General features: G+C 51.9%; 1 protein-coding gene across 2 annotated transcripts in view; it reads left to right on the forward strand.

The window, feature by feature from the left end:
* The first annotated feature begins 503 nt into the window (after window positions 1-503).
* The window catches only part of CAPZB (capping actin protein of muscle Z-line subunit beta), a 150,082-nt gene continuing 133,037 nt past the window's right edge, over window positions 504-17,548 (forward strand). For both annotated transcript variants that reach the window (XM_023219798.1, XM_023219800.1), the window contains exon 1: window positions 504-703. In XM_023219798.1, coding sequence (XP_023075566.1) covers window positions 701-703 — 3 coding nt within the window. In that variant the 5' untranslated portion in view covers window positions 504-700. The remainder of the gene's footprint in view (window positions 704-17,548) is intronic.

Consider the following 17,548-nt stretch of genomic DNA (forward strand, 5'->3'; position numbering starts at 1 on the left):
ATGTCAGCCCGAGGCTCCTCAATTCCTGCCCGGGCTCAGGTGCAGCGCGGCGCTCCAGGTCCCGCCGTAGGGAGCCGCAGCGCTGGGCTCCGGCCCGGCTCCTGGGGCGCTCCCTCCGTACTGGGCTGGACTGGGTCGGGCCGGTCCGCGGTCGGCGGCAGTTCCGGGTGCGCCGCAGGAGTGAGCGCGTGCACGGGGTGGGGCGCAGAGGGCCGGTCGCCTCACAGCCCCGGTGCCTTCCGCATCCCCGCCCGCCGGGACTATGGGGCGCGGTTCCCCCGCCGCCACCCGCTGCTGCAGGCCCAGAGTCGGGTACTAGGCCTCCAAAACCGCGGAGAGCCCTCCCGCCCGGGCCCCGTACTCCGGGCCCGGGACCCCCGGCAGGCGAGCCGCGACGCTCCCCGCCCCGCCGCGCAGACCCCACCCCCGCACCCCGTCGGCGCCCGCCTCCAGCGCCGCTCTCCATACTTGGCGATCGCCGCAGCCCCGCGCGCTCATTGGCCGTAAGCTGGCGGCGTGGGGGGCGGGCCCGGGCCGGGCCGGGGCGGGGAAGGAAGGTGGCTGCGGCCCGGCGCGGGGGGAGGGGGGCGCTGACCCGGATGTTCACTCCTGGGCACCCGGGGAAGTGGAAGCGCCGGGCCCTGCTGCGGGGGGGAGAGCCACTGACGCCGGGACCGGGACCGCCGCCGCCGCCGCCACCATGGTAAAGGCCGCACAGCCCCCTCCCCGGTCCGGGGGCCCCTCCAGACCTCGCGTCCCCCTCCCCCTGCCCATCGGTGGCCCGGGACTGGTGGCTTCCCGGGGTGGGGGAGGGGCGGGGTCCCGGACCCTGGGTGGACCCGGCCCCTCCCCGCCCAGGAGGGTGCCGCCGGCGCGGACGACTTGGGTGGCAGTGACCCTGTCCCCGCTCCCAGCCCTCGCCACAAGCTGGAGTCCCACTCACCACCTCTGTGTCCAGGCTGGTCTCTCCCATAGCCCAGACTAGACCCTCCCTCCCGAACCGTGGCCCCAGCCAGGCACCCCCGCGGTGACCCTGGCGTGGGCCCCCTTCCTCCCCTGGTCTAGGGCTAGGTCTGCTTTCCCCCGTCTCTCCCGCCCAGGCTAGGCCGTCGTTTCTCCCTGCCATGGCCCAGGCTAGGCCGCTGCCTCCCTCCCTCCCTTGCCTTCTCCATGGCCTCAGGCTGGACCCCCGTCAGCCCCTCCTGCAGCGGCCTAGGTTTGCTTCCCCTCTTCTCCGTGGCCTCAGCCTGAATCTCCTCATCCCTCTGTGATCTTAAATCTGGACCTCCTTTCCTCCGCCTATGGCCCCGCCTGGATCTCACTGCCCCCTCCCCACCACGATCCCCTTCACTACCATGATCCCCTTCCCTGGACTTCTCGCCACTCCTAGCGTAACCTGCGTCAGCCCCGCTCGGTCTCCGCCCTGACCCTCTCACCAGGCTCCTGACCCTCTCACCGGAGTCCTGTCTTCTGCCCCGTGCATGATCCAGGGTCCCCTTCCCTGTACTTGGGGCGCGCCTTCTTTGCAGCCTTCGGGAAGCGAGGGGAGCTCTCCAGCAGGGATGGGGTGGTCCCGGTGCTGTGCCTTCTCAGTTACTCCTTCTAGGGAGGCCGCTTGGGAGCCAGCGAGGGAAGGGCGGGCATCGGTGTGCCCAGAAGGCTCGCGCTGCGGGCCCTTTTTGAGGCTGCCGCCGTGGGTGCTGTGCTTGCGAAGCGTCCTGCAGGGCGGGCCGGGGTCCGCGGCGCCCAGGCCTGAGTGGGAGCTGAGGGCTGAGGGTGGGTGGCCCACAGGACAAGGATGAACGCACAATCGCCCTTGTGAGGCCATGGCCTTAGGGGGCCACCAGGCCCAGGATCCAGCATATGGCCTGGACACTATGCACCCAAGCAGGCGCAGCCTCCCTTTCCCTCTGAACTGTCAGCTTGTAAGGGTTGGAACTGCTGATTATGGAAGTCCCTCGGATCAGGTGAGCAGAACTCGGAGGGAGAGTGCTGGCTCCACTGGCACTGTTTGTTTTGGTAAAAAAGGCAGATGCTATCCAGACTTTTGAGGAACCTGGGGCTTCACATAGGCCCCCACGGATAGACCTGCACTCCTGCCACTTGACCCTTCCGCAGGACAGGCCCAGCACTTAGGTTGGAAGGGCCAGAGAACTTCTTCCTGATGGGGTCAAGGGATTTCTGGAGTATGTTTGTATGTGGACTTTGGGCCTCAAAGTGTTTTGAGGACCCTGGTTCCTTGTTTAGTCAAGGGATGTTGCTGCTAAAGGAGGGTGAGGAGTTGAGATGAGTTAAGCTTTGGATGCCTTCCTGTATGCTGATTAAAAACATGGGCAGTGCCACTTTTAAGGCCTTCGGATCTCTCCAGTAACGTTGGCTGAAAACTCCTTGTTTGGGGAGGTCTTGTTTTGGCCCCAGGTCTGGGTGGCGTACGACTTCTCCAGGGCAGTGTTGGGTGAGGACTTTGAAAGTGGGCTGAAGTTTCGTGAGTGTGCGCTGAAGACAAAGTATGCGGCAGGAAGCGGTGATGCTCGCCAGGTGATGGGAAAGTGCCCCAGTCCTCCAGGAGGAGCACATGACACCTGAAGCTTCTCAGGAGCCTTGTACTCGGCTCTCATCTGAAAAGACTGGAAAGGCTGGAGGAACTGTCTGTCTGCCAGTCACTGTGGTGTGCTTCACCTGTACAAGCTGATTTCATCCACATGAAGCCCTTCTGGGGCTGTCCCCATTTGATAGATGAGGCAGCTGAGGCTCAGGAGGTGGAGTGACTTATTCGAGGTGGAGTGACTTATTCAAGGTGTTGCCCAGCCAGTGGAGGAACCACCGCTGGTCAGTGGAAGCCCATCTGGCAGGCTCTAAACTGTTATTCCCATTGTACCAAGCTGCTTATATGTCAGGAGGTTTAATGACACGGTTTGAAAAACATAGAATGGGATATTCAAACATGGCAAGGGGAGAGGAGCAGTATTTATTGCCCATGGTTTGTATTTTAAATCCTTTGCATAGAAAATCATGTTATAGTGAAATAGCTGTATGGTGGTACAGGCATATTTAGCATGGGCCAGAATGAGCTCTTGGAGGGCAGAGATTTTTGTTTTGTGTTTCCCACGGCTGTATCCATGGGGCCTAGAACAGCACCTGGCATTGGAAGAAACCACTTGGAATGTTCTCTTTGGGATGTGTCTGTGTCCATGAACTTACCTGCTTGGATTTCATATTCATTCTCCTAGTCACTTGTTCTTAGTGTCCCTTAGGCTTGTAATTTCTGACTGCTTATTGTTAGGTTTATCCCCTATTTGAATACTCTGACCATTAAGCCAGTGTAGATGGTTGGGGTAGGACAGAAGTGGTGGTGTGAGGTTGCATTGAAGGCAAATGAAATCAGATCACCGTGTTTTTCATTTTCAGTAGATTCGATGGTAGAGAATACAGCTAGATCTCTGTTACCCATTGAGGGAAATAGTGGCTTGAGAATCTAAAAAGCATTTGACTTTGGAGTGAATTCCATGATTTTTGTTGGCATGAGTTTCTCCTTCCCAGTTAAAATGCATAGGCAAATGGAATTTATCTGCATTCCCTTAGCAGGTAATAATCTTACCACTGCTTGAGGGCTGTACAATTTCAGAGCACCGTTCCTTACCCAGCTCCAGCTTCTGACTTGGGAATTATTCTTAGTTATGATGATGGTGAGGCTTTTAGCAGGAAGGGGGACTAGGGAGGCCCCCTCAGGAATCGCTGCTCCAGCTCACAGATGGTTTTGCCTGGCAGGAGCTGATGGGAACTTGGTATTGTTACAAGGTGAAACAACATAGTTGACATTAATGTCTCTTGGTGTGGATAAGATACATTGTTCAACTCACATCCTTCTTGTCTGTCTATACAGCCCTGTTCATTTGAGCCCACCTGGCCTCTTTTTGGTGGCATGCTTATAAAAAGTAGCCAGTGATCAATGCCTTGAGATTAAGGAAATGATAAGCCATGCCTTTGAAAGCAGATACTCATATTTATAACCCCAACATCCTATACTTTTACATTCCATTCCATGAGTTGGGGAACAGGACATATGACTGACCACAGGGAAATGGTGGCAGGGCAGGTGCCTCACCCATTAGAAGCCTGTCCTCCAGGCTGGGAAAGGCTTATTGTTAGGCAAATACTGAGGCATGTTGTGGGGTACCTGAAGCTACAGGATAATGTTAATTCAGCTTTTTGTGTATCAAGTGCCTGCTCTGTGCTGTTTATGTGCGGAGGATGCAAGACAGACAAGGATCTCTGCCCTCACAGCTCACATTGTTGAGGGGTGGGCATATCACTGTTACCTAAAGTTTAAGGGGGAAAGAGCCTTGTGCAGTGTAACAGCAGGCACATCTGCTTGAGCTATGGCAGGAAACTGAAGAGAAAGTTGGGGCTTGTGCCAGGCTCCACTCCAAGGCCTTTTGGGGTGTGCCTGCTCTCATGTCTGCCATTGGGTGGAGTTGAATTGCACGTGCATGCAGTCCGCTCGCTCCTTTGCACAGCCAAGGCTTTCTGGGGTCCCACAATGAAATCTTACAGTACCGTGGAAGTCCAGCCTCTCCAGTCTGGGTAGCTTTGTCCAGCATGTCCAACCTGGGTAACTGAGGGACCTGACCCAGAAACATGACTTAGGTTATAGCCCAGCCCCCGTTTTACTCATAAGAGTGAGAGCTTGAGTGACCGGTGTGAGCAGCAGGCCTGGGATTCGGATCCACATCAGCCTGACTCACTGTGTTGGACCCCACTCACTGTGTTTTCCAGAAACAGTGAGCAGAGGGTCCCATAAATACATAATCTTGTCCCATTTCCCCTTGCAGCAGATCCACCAGTGAGGGTGCAGTGTGGAATTCCAGGGGGTGCAACTGCAAGATCACCCATAATGGGACCAGCTAGAGCCATGCCATTTCCAGACCTAGGCTTTCACAGATTCATGTCTCAGTGGAAGGAAGGGGAGGCTTAATGGTTATGGAGCATCAGCCATGTACTATGCGCTCTGTTAGAACGGTTCTCACCACAGCCTGACAAGGTAGGTTCAACTTTAGGCTGGAGGCAGCATAGCATGAGAAAAGAGAGTTAGGAGCCAGACTGCCTTAGGATAACCGTACCTCTGCATAAGGTTGTAATGAGGGTTAAGTAGTATCTGTCAAGTGCATCCAGTAGCATCTGGCACATGATGTTATAAACATTAACTATCGTTATTATCACCGTTTTCCAAAAGTGTGCAAAGGGGTTTATGGTTAGTCCCTGTCTAGCTACTAAGTGGAGGAATTGGGTTTTCCGACCCCAGAGCAAACCATTTTTCTCCACTCCATACTGCCTGCTGATGGCTGCTTTGGAGTTTGCCTGGCTCTGGGCTGTGCCTTGAATGGACAACTTCCCTAATAGAGCCTGGGGCTGTTTTCTCCGCTGAAGACAAGCTCGCTGTGAGCTGGGCACCATGTGTTGCCAGAGCTTCATGCTGTATGTCAGGCCCGAATGCCTTGTCTGTGCCAGTGGAACCCCCTGTGACTGGAGGGTTCTTGCCCTATTCCAGGCTTGGAAGAAGAGAGACAGGGCTGGGGACAGAGTGTATGAGCTCTGTGAGAGCAGGGACCTTGTCTGTTTGGGTCCCTCTGAGTACCCCACACCTTGCACTGGCCACCTGGCACTTAGTGAATACCAGCTACATAAACGCTGAGTGAGAGCTGAGAGGCGGCTGCCTGCTCCACAGAACATGGTGTCTGCAGTTGGGCACATCTGGAGTTGAGTCCTGTCTGCCACTCAGCATGTGACTGTCAGTGAGGCTGCTAATTCCTTCGGTCTCTGTTTTCCTGGTCCGTAGCATGAAGATAACATTTTATGGGGTTGGGGGATAGGGGTGAAATTTGTAATGTACTTACTCTAGTGCTTGGCACACAGGAGCTATGGTTGTTGCTTGTCTTATTCTGCATACTATAGAGTAAGGGACACAAATAGAAGCCATCATCCCTGTCCTCTAATCCAGGATGGGGAGGCAGGATGTGTCCAAAAAGCCAAGTGCAGCAGGAAGGAAGTAGTACTAGAAAATACTAGAAAAGACTTAACCAGGGACCCATGGGTGGTGTGGTCTGCCCATCCCTGCAGGCCTGGCTTGCATTTCCCCCTCCTCCATGCAGCCCTGCAGACCACTCCAGCCCACGGTCGGCTTGGGGGCTGGGTAAGGAAGCCCGGGAAGAGCGTGCTCAGGCAGAGAGAACGGGGTGGGGTATGGTCAAGGGGACTGGCACCAAAACTGAGGTCAGGGGGTGTGGTCAGACAAGGAGTAGATGCGAGCCCATGGGGTGCCTCAGTCTCAGGAATGAGTTGTAGAGTGCCTGAGTTGCTAAGCTAAGGAGTTTGCATTTGATCTGGGACAGTGTGGAGCCAGTGAAATTTTTGACAGGGCAGGTAGAAATTCGAGGAGGCTGGCAGAGCAGTGGTATTTTAGGAAGAGTCCTCTGGCTGTGGGTGCAGTAGGCCTGGGGAGGTGAAGGAGACGAGAGAGAGGCCTTCACAAGCATCAGCCTGTGAGCTTATGAGGGTCCTGGACACTGTGCAGCTGTGGGCGTGGAAAGGAAGGGATGGTGGAAGGAGATAAAGGCAGAGTGAGACGGAATGATTTACCACCTCTGGGGCTGAGGGGGTCCGCCCTAGAGCTGTCTCATGTAGGCGTTCTGATTGGACAGTTTATCATTGATACACAGCTATTTCAGGTCAGTTTAAATCCTGGATAGTGGTGTCTGCAAAGCCTTGAGATCCTATTAACAACTGAATGGGGATTTCAGTCTGGTTAGCCCAGTGATCCATCCAGCCAGCGACTCCGTGACTGCAGGTGGCACCAAGTTCAGCCTGATGCACACAGCGTTAGGTTCTGGTGCCTAAGACACCAGTCTGCCGAGGGAGATGGTGGGGTGGTGGCCTCTGTGTGGCAGCTGTAGGAATAACAGGAGCTAGTTCTTTTTGTTTGTTTGTTTGATACAGAGTCTCGCTCTGTTGCCCAGGGTGGAGTACAGTGGCATGATCTCGGTTCACTGCAACCTCCATCTCCCAGACTCAAGGAATTCTCCTGCCTCAGCCTCCCAAGTAGCTGGAACTACAGTTGCGTGCCACTGCGCCCGGCTACTTTTTGTATTTTTAGTAGAGACGGGGTTTCACTGTGTTGGCCAGGCTGGTCTCGAACGCCTAGCCTCATGATCTGCCTGCCTCGGCCTCCCAAAGTGCTGGGGATTACAGGCATGAACCACTGTACCTGGCCAGGAGCTAATTTTGACTGATGACTTTTTAATATTCCAGCCAGCCCTACGAGGCAGATTCTCATGTCATCCTCATTATGCAGGTGAGGAAACCAAGGCCCACCTGGCAGTCCTGGCACTGGGCTGTGCTGCCTGTAGTGATTTTTTCCATCGGGTCCGTGGATGCCTGCTGAGCAGTCAGGTAGACCTGATAGAATATGCCATCCGAGTCTTTTTTTTTTTGAGGCGGAGTCTCGCTCTGTGGCCCGGACTGGAGTGCGGTGACCCGATCTCAGCTCACTGCAAGCTCCGCCTCCCGGGTTTACGCCATTCTCCTGCCTCAGCCTCCGGAGTAGCTGGGACTACAGGCGCCCGCCACCTCGCCCGGCTAGTTTTTGTATTTTTAGTAGAGACGGGGTTTCACCATGTTAGCCAGGATGGTCTCGATCTCCTGACCTCGTGATCCGCCCGTCTCGGCCTCCCAAAGTGCTGGGATTACAGGCTTGAGCCACCGCGCCCGGCCCATCCGAGTCTTAAGGTTGAATGGAGGAAGCAGGTGGAAGCAAGTGTGTCCAAAGTTCTGAAAGACTCAGGAGTGAGTGCAGAACCAGCGTGGGGAGGCCCACAGCATCAGACAGGCAGGGAGGCCGCTTGCCTGCGTTTCCCCGTGCTTCCTCCTACGGTCACCCCACATGTTTCTGACATCTCTGAACGCCTGTGAACAGGAGGCTTTGCCTACAACTTTCTAGTGTTAGATTTCCAGTCATGTAGTCCTGTGTCATGTAAGGCAACAACCCTGGTGATTGCCATTCACCTGGCATGGAGCGATGATTGTGAGGACTGAGCGAATTCCTGTGTGGAAAGTGTAGACAATGCCTGGCACATTGTGAGTGCAGTACGAGTGTTATCTCCTATTGTTGTGGTGATTCTATTAACATGGATGGATGATAGGTGGTGTTTCATTTAACTTCCCAACCAGCCTGGAAGGCAGGTGCTGGTTCCTTCTTCTGAGACTCCAAGATGTAGAGTCCCTTGCCCAAGGAAAGCAGTCTTAGGGGGTTCAGTCTGTTTAAACACCAAACTCCTGAAAACAGCAGCCCAGTGTTTCTGGTCTCAGGAGCTCTCACCACATTGCAGGTTGCGAGCAGTTGTTACCACTGGCTCAGACCCTGCACTTTTCCACCCTCTGCTTCAACTGCTCTGTGCAGCTTCCTCTTCTAGTGCTGAACTCAGCAGGACCCTCCTGAGTTAGACTCGGTATCTTATTTAGCAATGTTTGGGCGTGCTATTTCAGAGCCCTCTGTAAGTGGATTCAGGCATCGTATTTACCAGGTATACATGATAGATATACCTGGTAAAATAGAAAGGTAAGCCAGGTGCTGTGGTATGTGTCAGTGGTCCCAGCTACTCAGGAGGCTGAGGTGGGAGGATCGCTTGGGTGATCGCTTGGGAGTTCGAGGCCAGCCTGGGCAACATAGTAAGACCCCCGTCTTTCTCTCAAAGAAAAGTTATGAAATGATGCTTTTGCATTGCACCCTATATGCTGGAGCTTCCAATTATAATTAAGCCAGTGGCATTTTCTGGTGGTACCCGTGCCCTCTTCCCTTCTCAGTTGCAGCAGTGATTGGCAGGTAGAGTGTTGCTACTGAAGGCTTCTCCGTCATGAGGCTTTGGCCCTGGTGGGCTGTCGTTGGTTTCACACAAGTGGGCTCCCTGCATTGCAGTTTCGTGCTCAGAAACTGGAAGGAGGAGTCTTAATCCACCACATCCTTCTGGTGTGAAAAGTCTAAGACCCTGAAGCACTCAGACTCCAAAAGAGCAGCGGCCAGGCTTGGCTGTTCAGTTCCTCTGCTGAGAATTTCCGATGTGAGCTGTTGTCGCGTTCTCAGTGTATACCCTCCAGACACCTCCTATCCTGAAATCTCTTCTGGGCACGGGGTGGTGTGGATTCCTGGTTGTCCTGAGATTCGAGACCTCGTTCAAGCAGAGAGGGTGGGCTAGGGTGTGGTTAAGCAGAGTCCATTGTTGGTCTTGGGGAGCGCACTCGTGGCGCAGGCATTAGGGGATGCCATGAAATGAAGGCTGCCTTCAGTCTGTAGGCTGGTATTGAGTGTTCACTCACAGAGCGGCCCCTCCCTTCTGCCAGTATCTACCGGATGCCCACAGTCATTATCTGTATTCTCTCAACACCAGCCCTGTGAGGTCTGTTTCCTCATTTTGCAGGTAAGGAAACCGGAGCTCAGAGAGGTGTAGTAACTTGCTAAAGGGCCCCCAGCTAGTTAGTGGGAGTTGCCACGGAGGTCCAGGTCCACCCCACTCGGGAACACGTGCTGATGGAATTCCGCTCTTCTGCCTCTCTGGCACTGGCCTATGGGGGTGCTTATTTTGTAGATGAGGAATCCGGGCCCGAGAGGTTCCCCTGTATGATGTCTAGCCACAGTAGCTGAAGAAGTCTGAGTTTTGTTTAGGAGGTTTTTTTCAGTTCCACTTGTTGAAATGCAAAATCAAGGAGATGGAACTTCGTGAACCGCAGTCTGTTTTCCAGAAGGTAGCCACTCAGCTGCAAGGGTGAGATAGTCTTAGCCTAGCGTCGACCACTGTGCGGCTTGGCCTCCTGGGCAGGACAGTTCTTTGTGCGGTAGTGTCAGTGTCCCTGGCTCCTCCTGCCTGTGACGTGAGTGGCAGCAGCACATCTTAATCATTGTGACAGCCCTCCATGGGGACTGTTGGGTGACAAACCTTGCAAGGATCCTTTGGCTTTTTCCTGTGAAGCCCCATCCTAGCCCTGGACACCATGTACAGTGTAAGATGCAGGGATTCTGAGGGGAAAGACAAAATTGGCCTGTTTGATTGATTGAGACAGGGTCTCACTCTGTCGCTCAGGCTGGAGTGCAGTGGTTCCATCTTGTCTCACTGTAGCCTCAACCTCCTCGGCTCAAGCAGTGCTTCCCCCTTCAGCCTCTCATGTAGCTGGGATCACAGGCATGTGCCACAGTGCCTGTCTGTCTGTCTGTCTTTCTGTCTGTCTGTCTATCTATCTATCTCTCTATCTATCTATCTATCTATCTACTTATTTTTTAGAGACAGAGTCTTACTTTGTAGCCCAGGCTGGTCTCGAACTTGTGGGTTCAAGGGATCCTCCCTCCTTGACCTTCCAAAATGCTGAGATTATGGGCATGAAGCCACCATGCCTGGCCAAAATTGACCTGTTTTAGTAGTTACCTGAGCTCAGGCAGGTTGAGTTGGTTACCCTTGTTCTGCCTAAGTTTGTTTCTTATCCTTAGGAGGGAAGATGAAAAATCCTGGCTGTCAGTCTTAGGGATGCTGAAACAATGTTACACACTGGCCCTGACACAGCCAGTTCTCTACAGGTATTAGATGAATGACTGAATGTCCAGTAGGTCCTTAATAAGTGTGAGTAGGCCGGGCGCGGTGGCTCAAGCTTGTAATCCCAGCACTTTGGGAGGCCGAGACGGGTGGATCATGAGGTCAGGAGATTGAGACCATCCTGGCTAACACGGTGAAAGCCCGTCTCTACTAAAAAAAATACAAAAAACTAGCCGGGCGAGGTGGCGGGCGCCTGTAGTCCCAGCTACTCGGGAGGCTGAGGCAGGAGAATGGCGTAAACCTGGGAGGCAGAGCTTGCAGTGAGCTGAGATCCGGCCACTACACTCCAGCCTGGGTGACAGAGCAAGACTGTCTCAAAAAAAAAAAAAAAACAAAAAAAACAAAAGTGTAAGTATCTATCCCTCCATTAGGTTGAACCGTATGAAGTTGCCATTTTCCTAGGTGACAAAAGGTTGAATTATCAGCCTTCCATGTGGTTCAACCTACTATAGACTAAACACTGGGGCTGGGCAATTCCACTGTGAACTAGACACGTCCAGATCTCTGGGCCTGAGCTCTTGGCCAAGCCTGGCTTCTCCTAGGGCCTACCCAGTTTTCAGTGTCAGACTCTCAGTCGAACAGAGGAGCCGAGCGGGGTCTGCCCCTGAGATGGGGCAGCGCTCTCTTGAGGGGTTCTGCTGCTCAGGACTGCCCCAGTGGTGCTGGCCTTGTCAGGGTTGGACCGTGGTGTGAGCAGTGATCCTAAAAGCAGCTGACATTTACTGAAGGCTTTGTACATGGTGGGTGCTGAGCGCTTGGCCCGAAGTCTCACGGGTAGCTTTCTTGGAGTTTCTGCATGATCTCAGGCAGTCATGATTCCTAGTCCAGGGCCAGCGAAGGGCAGACTCTGGAGCCAGAGAGACTGGCTTCAGGTCCAAGCCGTATAGACCAGTGCAGTTCCCTTCACTCTGTGCCTCCATCTCCTTGTCTAAGAAATAATGAGCATAGGCCGGGCGCGGTGGCTCAAGCCTGTAATCCCAGCACTTTGGGAGGCCGAGACGGGCGGATCACAAGGTCAGGAGATCGAGACCATCCTGGCTAACACGGTGAAACCCCGTCTCTACTAAAAATACAAAAACTAGCCGGGCGAGATGGCGGGCGCCTGTAGTCCCAGCTACTCGGGAGGCTGAGGCAGGAGAATGGCGTAAACCCAGGAGGCAGAGCTTGCAGTGAGCTGAGATCCGGCCACTGCACTCCAGTCCGGGCGACAGAGCGAGACTCCGCCTCAAAAAAAAAAAAAAATAATAATGAGCATAAAACTAGGTATTTCTGATAGATTTTATGAGGATTAAATGAGTTAATACGTGTAAAGCTGGGCAAGGGTTAACCGTAATTGTTAACATTAACCACAACACGATGTTATAATCAGTGACATGGACTCGTAGGGTGTTATTAGAGCCGAAAGGGTCTTCCCATGTGGACACTCCCTTTGCTTTGTGTTGGGAGCTTGGACTTAGTGTGGACGCCTCATCTCCTGCTTCCTCCGTAGGTCCCTGCAGGTCCTTGTCAGTTCTGGGCCTCGCAGACCATGCACCTGCCTCTCCGTGAACAAGTTGTTTGAATTGGTGCTTTTGTTTCAGGTGATAATACAAGTCACTCTTCTGGAAAACAACTTAATTTTTTTCTTTCTCTGGGTGTAAGTGGCCCACCCAGGCGTGCCAGTTACATTTGGTACCCAGTGCCTTTGAGGCAGCCAAAGTATGGTGCCTTTGGATGCTCCTTGTCACCCCCACAACCCTCCGACAGGTACTGTGTTTATTTTCTGGTCCATTTTCTCCTCTTGTGCAGGTGGCAGGTCTTCATAGGCACTCTCAACTTCTATTAACCCATTTGCATTGGTAAACTGCCCTGTACTTACAAGCTGCCCTGCCTTGGGGTTTGATATTTCATTTTAAGGGCAGGTGTTTGATTCTAAGGCATGTGAACTGTCGAGGTTTAGGTTTAAGGAGGGGGCAAGATAAAGGAATGCAGGAAGAAAAATAGGGCTTGTTGGAAGGCAGCCTGGGGTAGTAGAGTGAAAGGAGCCCCCCAGATCCACACCCCACCGTGGCTGCTTATGAACTGTGCGGGCTTGAACCTAGTCACTTCGTGTCTCAGCCTCAACTTCCTGAGCAGCAAAATGGAAATACTATTGTTCTCTTCACAGGGTTGTCAAGAGGATAAAGTAAGAATACTGTGAATAGGGCCGGGTGCGGTAGTTCACGCCTGTGATCCCAGCTCTTTGGGAGGTTGAGGCGGGTGGATTGCTTGAGCCAGGAGTTCAAGACCAGCCCGGGTAATGGCGAAATCCTGTCTCTACAAAAAATACAAAAATTAGCCAAATATGGTGGCACAAGCCTGTAGTCCTAGCTACTTGGGAGGCTGAGGTGGGAGGATCGTTTGAGCCTGGGAGGTAGAAGTTGCAGTAAGATGAGATCACACCACCACCCTCCAGCCTGGGTGACGGATTGAGACCCTGTCTCAAAAAAACAAAAAAAGAATGTACATAAAATGCTATAACTTAGTCCTCCCATGTGGACATTTAATACAGGCTTGTGATTGTCCATAGGAATTCCATCATTTGTCATACTATTAACACCATTGGATTGGGTCTAAAAATCTCTCTTTTTTTTTTGAGACAGAGTTTCATTCTCTTTGCCCAGGCTGGAGTGCAATGGTGCGGTCTCAGCTCACCTCCACCTTCTGGGGTTCAAGTGATTCTCCTGCCTCAGCCTCCCGAGTAGCTGGGATTACAGGCACGTGCCGTTATGCCCGGCTAATTTTTGTATTTTTAGCAGAGACAGGGTTTCGCCATGTTGGGCAGGCTGGTCTCGAACTCCTGACCTCTGGTGATCCACTCTCCTCGGCCTCCCAAAGTGCTAGGATTACAGGTGTGAGCCACCGTGCCCAGCCAGGTCTAAAAAGCTCTGTGCTGAAGGATTCTGTAAATCTAAAATGCAAGTCATAGTGATGACACTAAGGAGAGATCATGACTTTCAGGCCCTAGGATGCTTGCCCTTGGGCTGCTCCTTTCAGCTGATCAGGCCTTTGCACTTCTGCTTATGGGGGTTATCATGCAAGGGGACTTGGATTAGGCTGGCCTCTGAACCTTGTGGGTACTATTTTATGCCATCACTGCCATAGCCTTGGCATGCCCACATTTTGCAGATGTGGATATGGAGGCCTTGAGAAGTTAAAACATACCTTGTATAACATCACACAGCTAGGAAGGGGCAGAGATGGCCTTCCAAGCCATTCCTTTCAGATTCTAAAACTCGTCCCTCACAGACACCATGGAGTCTGATCCAAGGATGTCATTTTCACGTACAGGGGAAAGTGCTTTATGTTGGTGATTGTAACCGATGTTCTTTAGAGTTTTTTAAACTTCTGCAGCTGAAAGTGGAGTATTTATTAGGTGGCTGCCTCAGCTTTGCTTTGATGAGTTGGAACCCATCTTAAAATGGGGGAAGAATGAAAGCACAGTAGTTGCCGTTCTTCATATAAAAGGGAGCCTCATTCTCTACATAGTGACTTCTAATCAGTAGTCAGGGTCTGGAATCACCTTTGAGTCTCTGAGTACTGCATAGTCCTGCCCCTCACTTTCCTTTCTCCTCCTCATCTCTGCACACATCTAGGCAGACTCTGTAATAATGGAGCATAGTATGAGGATAAAGCTGTCATTGACTAAGTTGGTGTTCACACTCAGGACCAGCTGGTTCCATGCCCTGGCTGTGTTACACCTGCAGCCAGGGACGAACAGAGACCAGTCTGCTGGCCTGCCTACATAACCGACAGGTTATTAGTTCATGCCTCAAGGGTTTGAGCCACCCAGAGGTGTTGAAAGAGATCCCTAACCTCAGAGGGTTTAGAGCTCTAGGCTGTAGATGGCAACCCTTCCCCGCAAGATGAGTAGGGTCTCCATGTCCTCAGTTCATGACAAGCTCTTTTACTTTTTCATCTTACATTGCACTCGGTGATATTCCTGGGAAACAGGCTTTGCATTTTCTTAAACACTGATTTCGTGTGTCCTTCCTCTAGTAACTTTATCCAGAGGCGTTTATCAACCTTGTAACTAGAATACCCTTGTCCTATTGCCTACCATAGAACTGGTTTTCCCTATGTGCTGATGGCCCATGGTTTCTGAGCTTTCTGTATTCCAGATGGAGAGCACGTAGGAGAATCCTGGGAATTTCCTCCAGGATGCTGCTTTTATCTTGGTTACATACTATCTGTTAGATGCATATTGGTTGCTGAGAAAGCATTTCTCTTTTTTTTTGAGATGGAGTCTTGCTCTGCCGCCCAGGCTGGAGTGCAGTGGCCGGATCTCAGCTCACTGCAAGCTCCACCTCCTGGGTTTACGCCATTCTCCTGCCTCAGCCTCCCAAGTAGCTGGGACGGCGGATCACGAGAAAGCATTTCTTGACATAACAGACAAGAACTGGTTGCCGTGGTTCCAACGAAGGACCCTCCCATCATGTGACTAATTGTCAGAACGTGGACATGTAAATACTGTGAGTGTGGGATCCTCAGCCCACCACCCTTGGGCGAATGTGCTCCGAGTGCTTCGAGAGGCTTGACTCTTAATCCAGCGTCAGTTTGAGGCATTGGGTTAACTGATAAAATTCCCACTTGAATTTCATTACATGTCAGAATCTAAAGGGAAACAAATGGGGAAAGAGGGATTTCCAAGCCTTAGGTGATGGGCCTCGTTTTGGAACAAGTATCATCATCCCCCCTTTTTCCATAGGTTCGATTTCTGCAATTTCAGTCACCCGCCATCAACCCCCATCCAGTATTTTGAAAAGAATACCATATTCACATAGCTTTTATTAGGGTAAGAATTGTTCTATGTTATCAGTTATTGATAATAACTGTGCCTGGTTTATGAATTAAACGTCATAGTTATGCATGTATAGGGAAAAACATAGTATATATAGGATTTGGTACTATCCAAGGTTTCAGGCATCACTGGGGGCCTTGGAAGGTATCCCCCGAGGATAAAGGGAGGGGTCACTATACAAGTACCTCACACCTCAGCCTTAGCATTCAGCAGGCCTCAGAGCTAGGAAGGCAGGCCAGGTGGTGGCATTGGTTCTCGTGCACTTCACCTAGTCCTCTGCATGCACCGTTCCGTTTCCTTCCCAGAATCCTTCTAAGCATGGGAGCCTATGAATTTAGGCCTTTATGTAAATTTAGAATGATACAAATTTAGACTTTATGTAAATTGCTAGTAAGTGGCGGAGTCAGGACTTGAACCTGGTTGCTCTGACTTTAAAGTCTTTGCCCTCAGTCTCTGCTGTGTCATGGAATTCTGCTGTTCACAGGGGTTTGGGGCTTGACCAAGGTCCCACAGTAAGCCACTGGAGCACTGGGATTAGGTCCTGTGTCTAACACTCTAGAATCTGGATTCTATGTTCTTAAGTGACTCTTTTCTGCCACATAAACTTAGGCCTGTTTCAAAGCTCATCTTTGAACATGCCTCTCTGGTGATGCGTGGAAAGACCGCATTTTCCAAATAGGACATTGTGAGAGAGCTTCGTGTGATTGGGTTGACCAGTCAGAATGCCAATGGCCTGAGTTCAAGAAGAAATCTAAGGAAAGGTCCGGATTCAAGTCCAGGTCCCTTTGATCTGTAGGTCATGTTGTGTTGTGGGGTACATAGGGGCAGGAACCGTACTAACAAGACACTGGAGAAAGTGGTTGTCCAACACTTGGTAAAAAACGGTAGCACGTCTATGCAATGGACTGTTTTTTTTTGGCAACAGTGTTTCATGCTGTTGCTCAGGCTATGCAGTGCAGTGGTGTAATCACAGCTGACTGCAGCCTCCACCTTCCGGGCTCGAGCAATCCTCTAGCCTCAGCCTCCTGAGTAACTGGGACTGCAGATGTGCTCTATTACACCCAGCAATCTTTGTATTTTTTGTAGAGACGGGGTTTTGCCATGTTGCCCAGTCTGATCTCAAACTCCTATGCTGAAGCCACAATGGAATGGAATGCAGCCATTAAAATGTGACATGTGAAGACGGTGTCGTAGTTTGGAAGACGTGCTAGTGTTGAGTGATGCACAGTAGTCTGTCTGTCCCGGGCTCGTGGTTTTGTGGAAAAGTCCCCCCCACAAAACCTGGGTGCTTGTGGGGATTACAGAAGCGTACAATTTGCAGGCCCTTTACTGTGCTCTGTGTTACTTGCAGTGGGCGTGTGTGTGTGTCTGTGTATGTGTGTGTCTGTGTGTATTATTTTTCTCCTTTTGAGTGTCTTCCTTCCTTAAGTCCCCAGGAGGGAGAGTGTAGAGTGTTTTTTCTCTCCGCACTTTCTTCCAGTCACTTTGCTCTGACAAATGCTCTCTTGGTGGCCGCCACCTCACTGCCTGTCCCCAGAGCCCTCTGAGCTGACTCATCCTCCCTGCCTAGCAGGCTTCACTTCACTTCCTCAATCTCCCTGTTCTGGCCAAGTTGAGAGGACTCCCTTCCTGCAAAAATGTGTTGTTCTAAGGTTAACTCATGGTTTTTGCCATCTTTATTTCTATGCCAGAACTGTTATTTATTAACTTTTCTTTAAGTTTCTTCACTTTTTAACTTAAAATATTTAGGAAGGAAACTTTGTCCTTACCATGAACGAAAAACAATATCAATTGCCGTATATAGAAAGTACATGGCCGGGCGCGGTGGCTCACGCCTGTAATCCCAGCACTTTGGGAGGCCGAGGCGGGTGGATCACGAGGTCAGGAGATCGAGACCATCCTGGCTAACACAGTGAAACCCCGTCTCTACTAAAAATGCAAAAAATTAGCCGGGCGTGGCGGCAGGCGCCTGTAGTCCCAGCTACTTGGGAGGCTGAGGCAGGAGAATGGTGTGAACCCGGGAGGCGGAGCTTGCAGTGAGCCGAGATCGGGCCACTGCACTCCAGCCTGGGTGACAGAGAGAGACTCCGTCTCAAAA

The sequence above is a fragment of the Piliocolobus tephrosceles genome, chromosome 1 (assembly GCF_002776525.5).
Source record: "Piliocolobus tephrosceles isolate RC106 chromosome 1, ASM277652v3, whole genome shotgun sequence".
Taxonomy (NCBI): Eukaryota; Metazoa; Chordata; class Mammalia; order Primates; family Cercopithecidae; genus Piliocolobus; species Piliocolobus tephrosceles.